The sequence below is a fragment of the Lycium ferocissimum genome, chromosome 2 (genome assembly GCF_029784015.1).
Source record: "Lycium ferocissimum isolate CSIRO_LF1 chromosome 2, AGI_CSIRO_Lferr_CH_V1, whole genome shotgun sequence".
Taxonomy (NCBI): domain Eukaryota; kingdom Viridiplantae; phylum Streptophyta; class Magnoliopsida; order Solanales; family Solanaceae; genus Lycium; species Lycium ferocissimum.
In genome coordinates, this window is record NC_081343.1 from 69,518,562 (window position 1) to 69,529,012 (window position 10,451).

General features: G+C 39.3%; 2 protein-coding genes across 3 annotated transcripts; one reads left to right on the forward strand and one right to left on the reverse strand.

The window, feature by feature from the left end:
- Positions 1-610: 610 nt before the first annotated feature.
- On the forward strand, positions 611-4,582 carry LOC132047164 (CRM-domain containing factor CFM2, chloroplastic). 2 transcript variants are annotated; one of them, XM_059438085.1, is made up of 6 exons: positions 611-974; positions 1,077-1,208; positions 2,352-2,708; positions 2,809-3,040; positions 3,638-3,768; positions 3,854-4,582. In XM_059438085.1, exons 1-6 carry the CDS (start codon positions 909-911, stop codon positions 4,076-4,078), a joined length of 1,143 nt encoding a protein of 380 aa, XP_059294068.1. In that variant the 5' UTR covers positions 611-908; the 3' UTR covers positions 4,079-4,582. The 2 variants fall into 2 exon arrangements, with proteins under 2 accessions (XP_059294068.1, XP_059294069.1); XM_059438086.1 differs by having other exon boundaries at positions 851-970.
- Positions 4,583-6,426: 1,844 nt separating this feature from the next.
- LOC132047165 (NADH dehydrogenase [ubiquinone] flavoprotein 1, mitochondrial) lies at positions 6,427-9,180 on the reverse strand. Its single transcript, XM_059438087.1, has 2 exons — positions 7,678-9,180; positions 6,427-6,700 (listed from the first exon to the last, which is right to left on the reverse strand). The coding sequence occupies exon 1, from the start codon at positions 9,163-9,165 to the stop codon at positions 7,690-7,692; it is 1,476 nt and encodes a 491-aa protein (XP_059294070.1). The 5' UTR covers positions 9,166-9,180; the 3' UTR covers positions 6,427-6,700; positions 7,678-7,689.
- Between the last annotated feature and the right edge of the window lie 1,271 nt (positions 9,181-10,451).

The following is a 10,451-nucleotide window of genomic DNA, read 5'->3' on the forward strand; positions in this document are numbered from 1 at the left end:
CAAAATTAAAATGCTTGGAAAGAAACCAACTTTATCAAAAAAGAAAAATCTCCAAAAGGACCCTTCCTCATGTGGTCTGAAGGATAGCCAATTTTGTCACTCGGTATCAACAACCATGTTATTTTATGTGATCCACTTTTGTTCGTGGAAGTATGTCGAGTCTTTTGATGTCTAGGCATAAACATGGGGTTCATGGTCAGTTTAGCTGTGAAATAATCCAATATCTAATAAAGAACCTTACGGTTATGAGTGGACTAGCCAGGATTTTTATGAACTCCATTGGAAATTCTTGCATCACCCAAGCGCGACAACCATATAACTCAACACCGTCTTGCACGTGTAACCTGATTCGGGTGCGATGATAGACTTACGAAGGTTAGCTCTAGTACCATGAGAAAGAATTTGAGCTTTCAGCCCAAAATCTTATGGCCATGGTTTGGAGTATTCCAAGACCCTTATATATCACTTTGGAAGCCTTTAACCAATCCAGACAATTGACTACGTAACTTAACATAAGGATTAAACATATGTGTTGGTACTTTGACGTGGTTTTCTTTTATAAAGGCAACTTTCGTGTGTTTTATGTGTCAGTTTCTGATTCTTGTTCTCTCAAATAGTTAAATTTGTTGGCACTTGTTTCTAGAAATGTTTTTAAGTTTATTATTATCACTGTACTTCTACCAATGGAAAAATTAAAAAGGGAAATAATGAGAAAGTATCAATGTATTTCTGCAACACATTTGAGTTGAGGTGCTGGTAAACCATTTTGTAACTGTAAGCTTCTCTACCCTTGTGAGGTTTCTTATTTCTATAGATTTCCATTTCTCCTCTTCTTTTCACTTGTCTGTCTCTCTAATGCTTCTGCCAAAACTCTTCCACTGCTTATCTTTCTTTTACTTTGTTTTCTGATGCAGTCGTTGAAATTACATGTCTTAAAGCTTACACAAAATATAGAGGCTTTGAAGTCACGGTTGGTGTGTTATCTTACCTTATCAGAGTTGCTTTGATTTTTATGTTCCAGTTACCACCTCATTTCTAAATTATATCTAAATGTCGCATGAATTACCTCATTTCAGGCCAAAAATGAGGAGATGATTCATAGTCAATCTCTGGATATAGTTGATATGCAGGTACCAGTGACGGGAATATCTGATGCAGCAGGCGGAAATAATTACCAGTCAAGTTTAGCCAGTCCTTGCACTTCTGAGGTGAAAATTAATGCATTGTGATACAGTGTATTACTATATTTTGTAACCTACTGTTGAAGGAACGTTTTATGTTTCCACTTGCTTCTCATATCTTTGATGCTTGTTGCATGTGAGATTCTTTATCAGTCAAATACAAGGTACAATAATCAGTAAATGGTCACATGACACAAGAAGTGTCACCTTCAAAAGTCTTTCAGATAACCCATAGTTACAAACAACTTGCGTTAAAGTTGTAGGCATCTTCTTTCTGCTTCACTAAATCTTTTAGGACAACATGTGTAGTTATAGCCTGTTTGGCCAAGCTTCTCCAAGGCTACAGGTGTCCTTTTTTCCAACAAAAAGTGCCCTATTTCAAAGTTGAGGTGTTTGGCCAAGCTTGTAGGGGAAGAAAATGTGCTTTTGAGTAAAAGCAGAAGTTGTTTTTAAGAGGTTTCTCCTCTAAAGTACTTTCTTGAAGAGCACTTTTGAGAAAATACACTTAGAAGTACATTTAAAAGCTTGACCAAACACTAATTGCTGCTCAAAAGTGCTTTTCAAATTGATTAGCCAAACACAAACTGCTTCTCACCAAGTACATTTTTGAAAGGCACTTCTCAAATAAGCTAATTTTTGAAGCTTGGCTAAACAGGCTATTCATACCTATGTTTAAGAGATGGAGGAACTGTAGTTAAGACGGCTTGTGGACATATAACCGCCCGCATCCTTATCTCCATGTATGAAAACTTGGTTGTAGAATCCTCTGCGTCCTTGTCTTCTTTAGTCATAACCGATGATAGTTAAAATAGCTGCCCACATGACCCAAATTTGAGTTTAAGAAATTTGCTGTTCTAAACCTTTTTATCTGTTTTAGGTGTTCCTGCTACCTAGCCACACACTGAATATCGTTATAAAACAACATTCCTTCTAGAGTCAAACTGTTTGGATGGATTTCTATATCATAGAGTACTAAGCAAGGTGGAAAAGAAGAGCTATGATGGTTATGGAATATGTCAAATATACTTTATACCAATCAAGGTGTTAAATGTTTGATCTGCATGCGGTTCTCGCATTCTCCGTACTCCATAGTATCATTTTTTGCACCGTTTATTCTTTTGCAGTGTGAATATTGAAAGAGAGAGAAGCTTATTTAGCTTTTATATTCAGGAATCTGGGGATGCTGCAGAAGACACTGACCACAATTCTCAAAAAGAAATACCAAGTGACTCCTCGGGCACCGACCACAGTTCTCAGAAAGAATTAGCGAGGGATTCCTTAGACACCGACCACGGTTCTCAGAAAGAATTACCGAGTGATTCCTTAAACACTGACCACAGTTCTCAGCAAGAAATTCCAAGTGATTCCTTTCTCCAATATGAGGGAGAGGCTGAGGCTATGTGTGATACAATTCAACCTCAGCATCAATCTATTTCATCAACCAAAGAGTCAAAAAGTATGTTCAATGTGAATGTGGACAAAAAAACATTTCGTGCAGTGGGTGAATCTGTTTCCAAGTCTTCCAAGGTAAACGTCGTTTTCTCTTCACAACTATTGTGCTTTATTAATTTTCCGTCATGGGGTTAATGGTAATTTTTTTCGGCTGCTTTTCTCATGGATTCTATAGGGAGAAGTTAAGATCCACTTTTCTGAGACCAGAAGTTTCAACAAACCTTGGGAAGTTGACAATAAAAAGGAGGTGTCTCAAGTTGATTCTGTGAAACCTCAACAAGAACTTAGATCGACCCAGAGTAGGTCCGAAGGGATGCCTTCCAGAAAAATACATCTTTCCAACAGGGAGAGGCTGCTCCTCAGAAAGCAAGCCCTCAAGATGAAGAAGCAACCAGTGCTTGCTGTTGGTAATGAGAACTACTTTAATTGTCTCTGTACTCCTCCTGTGGTTAATCAGTTTAGGGCTGGAAAAATGGTTAAAAAAGCAAGTAACCATCCAATCCGACTCATTAAATATGGGTTGGATAACTAACCATTTAAAAATGGATCAAATATGAATATTAGCCACTAAAAAATGGATATCCAGATCCTCAAAAAAAGATGGATATCCAGATGGAGTTCTTGCTTTCTGGGAGTCTAAGCCTATTTTGGCTTTTACTTTTACTTTGTCAAAAAAAAAAAAGAAAAAAAAAGAAAAAGAAAAAAAAAAACTGTTTTGGCCTTGTGCTTGTGTTCTCACCTGAGTATTCCTGAAATCATGGATAATATGGATATCTATATTATCCGTCAGTTAACTCATACTTTATGTGTTAAATATGGGCGAATCCATTTTTATTTAACCAGTTTTCAACCTCCCGCCCATATTTGACCCGACCCGCCTGTTTGCCACTTCTAAGTCAGTCGTATATAGTTGGTAAGTTTGAAAACAAAAAGTAAACTTTTGCATAAGCAGTCTTGGCGACTCCTGACCTTAAACTTTGTCTTCCTATGCATCTGTATATCAGGGAGGAGCAATATTGTTACTGGACTTGCAAAAAATATCAAAGAACACTTCAAGAAGTATCCTCTTGCGATTGTGAATGTCAAAGGAAGGGCAAAAGGGACTTCAGTTAGGGAGGTGGTTTTTAAGCTGGAGGTTTGTGTATTAGGTTATTTTAGTTGCTAGTTTCATTACCAACTGCATTTACTGAAACTCTATATCTTGACACTTACATCTGCAGCAAGCTACAGGTGGTGTACTTGTTTCTCAAGAACCAAGCAAAGTCATATTGTATAGAGGTTGGGGTCCAGGTGGAGAGCGTGCTTCTTCTAATGGAAATAACACTAGAGATTCGAGAAACAGCAGAGAGCACAAGGAACTGCTGGCAATATCTCCTGAGCTAATATCAGCAATCAGGCTTGAATGTGGTTTGCAATCCGACCATGAAATGGAGGTCACTTCATAGGCTACAACCTTTGTACAAGTGAAGTCGACACTATTTGAGCTCTCGTTTTAGCAACTCCTTTTTTTGCCCCCAATGATGGTCTATGGGTTGTCTCTGCATGCATCTGACAATTGCTTTTCCAATGTGGAGTTGGAATCTAAATTGTGCATCAACTCTCCAATACGAATGATAGGGAATCAACTGCCACCGAGCCTCTCTCCTTGCAGACTTTCAGTAACTGGAAAAAGTTCCACGTGATATTTGTCTCGTGGCAGCGGTCATTGTGCTTCAACTGGAGAGATTCTGGGAGGAAACCTGTAACCGTATGTTAGTTAAGTGGGGGCTGCTGTCCTAATTGTTTCCGAACAAGCTCCATTTTTGGTTTCGGATGTGTTGTCAGTTCTCAATTATCTCTAGTTGCTGACCTACATTTTATGTAAATAGTAGTTTCATCCCTAGTAATTTAAGGACATAGATGTCACACATTGCACAGGCTCCTTTTGATTACATACTGGTTTTAGGTTAGTTATTTTCATAACAAAACGAGTATGTAAACAACTCAAATGCACCAAAAACTTATCTCTAAATAGGTTCCTTAAATTGTTTAATATCTCCGGATTAAAGTATAGGCCAGAGTAACTTTTTTTTTTTTATTATTTTTTTTTTTTTTTTTTTTTTATACGTTGATCTGCAAAATGGATACAGATAGTGAGACAGGCTAGTGATTTTTGTTTTTTTCTTTTTCTCGGTCCTGAATTTGAGGTTTTAAAATTGAATAGTCCTCTCTTCTATAACATGGTTCATGCTTCCGCGTTCAAGTATATAAAGTTTAGCCTGAATTAACAAAACTATTCGCAGATAAGTTTACACTGATTGAAACGTATACATCCTAAAAAGAAAACTATGCTCCCTTGGTATAAATTTATGACATTGCATTTATCAGTGATCCATTTTTGACATGACGCAAAAGACATGACTAGTTTAGTGACATGATGCCAGAGACAGATGTGGAAGTGAAGATCGAGGCCCAAAAGAGGAAGTTTCGAGTGCCTTGGGTCCAATATACAAGGGGGACGGGGAGATTGACGATGATGTCGCACACCATATTAGAGCAGGGTGGATGAAAGGGAGGCTCGCTCCGGGGTGCTTTGTGATAAGAAGGTGTCGCCTAGGTTGAAAGGTAAGTGGTGGTTAGACCAGCATTGTTGTATGGGGCAAAATGTTGGCTAGTCAAGAACGTTCACATTCAGAAGGTGAAGGTAGAGGAGTTACGGATGCTCAGATGGATGTGTGATCATACTAGGAGAGATATGGTTAGAAATGAAAATATACGGGACAAGGTCGGAGTGGCCTCCGTGGCAGACAAGATGAGGAAAGCGAGACTGAGATGGTTCGGGCATGTGAAAAAGAGGTGTGAAGATGCGCTAGTTAGGAGGTGTGAAAGATTGGCGGTCGCAAGAACTAGGAGAGGTAGAGGTGAGCCGAAGAAGAACTGGAGGGCGGGAGGGGAGGGGGGTGATTAGATAGGACATGACACAACTTCAGCTGACAGAGGACATGATCTCAGATAGAAAGCTTTGGAGGTCGAAGATTAGGATAGAAAGCTAGTAGGTAGTCGAGTTACGTCGATGTGAAAGAGGTAGGGGCTAGCCTTTCCATCCTCTCTCCCCTTTTCGTAGTACTATTATTTTGGTATCACCTGCTTTGCCTCTATTTCTTTTGAGCCGAGGGTCTATGAGAAACAACCTCTCTACCCCTGCGTTGCATGTCAGAGAGGTTGGGCCTAGCCTTTCCATCCTCTCTCCCCTTTTCGTAGTACTATTGTTTTGGTATCACCTGCTTTGACTCTATTTCTTTTGAGCCGAGAGTCTATGGGAAACAACCTCTCTACCCCATAAAGATAGAGGTAACATCTGCATACATCTTACCCTCCCCAGACCCCACTTATGAAATTACATTGGATATGATGTTGTTGCAACATTTATCAGTGATCTGCTTTTGAAGTTAAAATTAGAGTAATTTACTTTTTTAGTAAACATTTCATATTAAAAAATCAAATAGAAAGTAATACAGAACGTGAATTCTCTTTCATATTCAAAAAATAAAATATTTAAAATGTTGAATTCTCTTTCATATCTAATCCAAAAAGTAAAATATTTAAAATGTTGATCAAATTCTCTTAGCTGAATCTCACGCAAAATGACAGAAAATAGAGCTGTCGGCTTCATATACAACGAGGGAACGGATCTAACACCTGCAGTATTTGGTCTATCAAATTTCTTAAAGATGTGACATCCAAGTGTGAATAATAGTGTAACGTCTGAGCAGATAATATCCTTGAGCAACAAAGGAACTTTGAGGTCATGGAATTACCAACGTGTAGCTTTTATTCAACGCAACATAACAAATACTACGCATCTTTCAACTATCAAAGTCATGGCAATTATAATGTATGGAAACATCATGACATTAGATGTACCAGTCCGAAACAAATATTATCCATTGTACCAACAATGTAACGATAGTTTACACTTGACAATAAAAAGCAGCTGGATATAGGGAAGCTTTGCGTCCTGCTTTCCCCTCCCACATTCATACTTCTGGTACTTAATCAAAATTTATTCCATGGTATCAAACAGCAAACTGAAAAACAGAGACATGAAAAGATTATCAATAGCCACGACAAGTACAAGTAATTTAGTTATTGCAGACGCTGATGTATGAAAATTAATATTTGAAAGATATAACAAATGGGAAAGGCAGGGGTGTGGCGGTGGGGGTGAGGGATGGAGGTGGGGGCGAACCAATCTATTATAGTATTGTTTCAAAAATGATCAGAGTGTGAATGCTTCAAAATTAGACATCAGTGCTTAAATTTGTCAAAACGCGGAGCTGGTTACAGGAACTGTATAGCAACACAATAGGATGACTATTGACGAGATATACACGAAGATGGAACATGCGAAATGTTGAAGATCGTTGTGCTGTTTAGATCATTTTGATGTATTCAATCAGTTTATAACTAGTCACACCCTTCAGGCGCTTTTTCATTAGTTTCTAATTTTTTGAAGAGACATGTCTCTCAATTTCAGTGATCAAAGAACACATCCCCATGCATGCTTGCACAGGGTTGTCATGCAAAATCCACTAAAGCCGCCAGTGTTATGACTGTTGTCTGTTCCTGCCTTTTTTTGTTGGTTTTGTTTCTCTTATATTGGTCCCAAGAAGAGTTGCTTTCTCTAGGTTGGGTAGGAATTTTGGAAATTCATTGTCATGACAGAAATAATTGAAGTTGCAACGGTCAAGGAGAGGTCAGAAGTACTACAAAAGGGCAAAGGAGATAAAGTTCCTGAGAGGAATACCTTGGAGAACGTTGTATATGTTGCTATGTTTTTTGATAATCCAAACAATAAGAGCATCAAAAAGATCCATTTATCCCAACAAGAAAAGGGACCTAGATAAAAAGGGAGAGTATTTTACTGATTTGGAATTCAATCTCACTTTATTAAAGTTCACAGCATGCAAAGAATAAATCTTTTTAGATGAATGTTTATCACGTGTAGAATCCATAGTTATTATCAACACTATAATGTAAATGTAACACTGGTTTAAGAACCAACCTTTTAAAAAACTCAAGCAGCAGCAGCCTGTTGTAGCTCCCTATCTGCGTGCTCCCTGATCCTCCTTTCTAGCTCTGGTCTAAAGTGCCTAATAAGACCCTGCACTGGCCAAGCAGCAGCGTCACCCAAGGCACAAATGGTATGCCCTTCAATCTGTTTCGTCACCTCTTGGAGCATGTCAATCTCTTCCAACTTTGCATTGCCAACCTTCATTCTTTCCATGATCATCCAAAGCCACCCTGTGCCTTCCCTACATGGTGTGCATTGACCACAGCTCTCGTGCTTATAGAAGTACGAGAGCCTTGCAATTGCATCTACAATATCAGTTGACTTGTCCATGACAATTACAGCAGCAGTCCCCAACCCTGACTGCACAGCTTTGAGTGCATCAAAATCCATTAGTACATCCTCACACACGTTCTTGGGAAGCAATGGAACAGATGAACCTCCTGGTATTACAGCAAGCAAATTGTCCCATCCTCCACGAACACCGCCACAGTGCCTTTCTAACAGCTCCTTCAATGGAATACTCATTTCCTCTTCCACTGTGCAGGGCCTGTTTACATGGCCTGAGATGCAAAACAGCTTTGTCCCTGCATTGTTCTTCCGGCCAAAACTAGAAAACCACTCTGGCCCACGCCTTAAGATGGTTGGTGAAACAGCTACAGTTTCAACATTAGTGACAGTTGTTGGACATCCATATAGTCCCGCATTAGCTGGAAATGGAGGCTTCAGTCTTGGTTTGCCTTGTTTGCCCTCAAGGCTCTCCAGAAGAGCTGTCTCTTCACCACAAATATAGGCACCAGCACCAAAATGAATATATACATCGAAATCATAACCAGATCCACAAGCATTTTTCCCCAACAATCCAGCTTCGTAGGCTTCTTTCCTAGCCTTCGCAAGGCTCAACCTTTCATTCACATACTCTCCCCTGATATAAATATAAGCAGCTCTAGCCCTCATCCCCACTCCAGCAATCAGACAACCTTCCAACAACTTGTGTGGGTCATGTCTCATGATTTCCCTGTCTTTACAGGTTCCAGGTTCACTTTCATCAGCATTGACAACAAGATATGAAGGACGGCCATCTGTTGTCTTTGGCATGAAGGACCATTTGAGACCAGATGGAAAACCAGCACCACCACGTCCTCGAAGACCAGATTTCTTCATTTCATTCACAATCCAGTCAGAACCCTTGATGACAAGATCTTTTGTTCTGTACCAATCTCCTCGCTTCATGGCACCTTTGAGGTAAGGGTCATGCAATCCGTAGAGATTTGTGAAAATACGATCCTCATCTTTAAGGCCGCCAAAGTGTGTCTTCTCAGGAGGTGGTGGTGGTGGTGTAGGTTGGGGAGTGCCAGCAGTTGATGCAGCCTGAGTGCTAAATAACCTACCATGTAGGCCCCATCTTTCACCAGAACGCTGAGCTAATGCAGTCCTTTGCAGAGAAAGAAGGCCCTTTATAGGTGCCTGTGAGAAGAACATGAGACACGTCACTACATCACTAATTTTACTCTCATAAGAGGCGAGATTGAGCAAGCATAATTACCAAGAAATAATCGTACTGCACTAAGTGATGGGTATATACATCATGATTCTAGGAGATCATCCACAACCCACCTTTTTTCCTGGGCTTCGGATGGGGGTACACTTTGCTAAACTCACGGAAGCAGAATTAACAGATTGCAAACATAAGATCAAGAGAGTAACACCTCAAAATTATACAGAAAATATATTGTTAATACCTGATGCTAAGGGAATTGGCTAAAAAGGGGAAGAAACAAAAAGAACTTTCCCCTTTTGATGTGTATGTGTCCATTGGGTGGTGTGTGTGGGGGGGGCTCAGATGCAAGACATCTTCCACTACATTGTTTTAATAGTTTAGGTACTAATTTAATTTACATCTACCTCTCTAAAAAATTACATAAGGCTTGGAGCAACGTAAAGTTGTCTCTAAAAAAAAGGGGCAGGGCAGCCCGGTGCACAAAGCGTCCTGTGTTAGCAGGGTCTAGGGAAGGGCCGCACCCCAAGGGGTGTGATGCAGACAGCCTACCTTAATGCAAGCATTGGTGGCTGCTTGCACGGCTCGAACCCGTGACCTATAGGTCACACGGAGAGACAACTTTACTGTTGCTTCAAGCCTTCCACCAAAGTAATAGAGTAAAAATATTTTCTTTCCCCTGAAAATTGTTGCTCATCTCTCGAAAGGGCTTAATTCCAAGTATAGGGGCAGACTCCATAAATTCCTTGTTAACCAATATACATGTAATAACTCATTCTAAACTACAAAGTAAAACACACACACACACAGACAAACAAAGAAAAGAAGACACTAGGTACATGAATTTAAGAGTTCTGATAAGGAATTTAGGTTCAAAATACAAACTTTCATAAGCTATAGCATACTCAAATCTATAAAAATAACCCAGTTTTTTTTTTTTTTTTTAAAAAAAGCAGATCAATGAAGCAACAGCTCTCCCTGATAACTTATCCAAGCATCAAATAAGATCAAAGGCAATTAGGGTTTCTCCTCATTCTTCCAAATCAGTTAAACACTAACCTTAAAAATCCCATCTTTGAGACTATAAATTCGCATTAAAAATTCCTCCTCAAGAGAACCAAAAAAAAAAAAACTAACAAACCAAGAACGCATTAAAATGCATTTTTCACAATATATTTTCATTTCCATTTTGGTGGCAAAAAAAAAATATATAGAAAAATATAGATCGAAGAGAGGGACATACCATGACAGAAATGTGATGAATTGATGA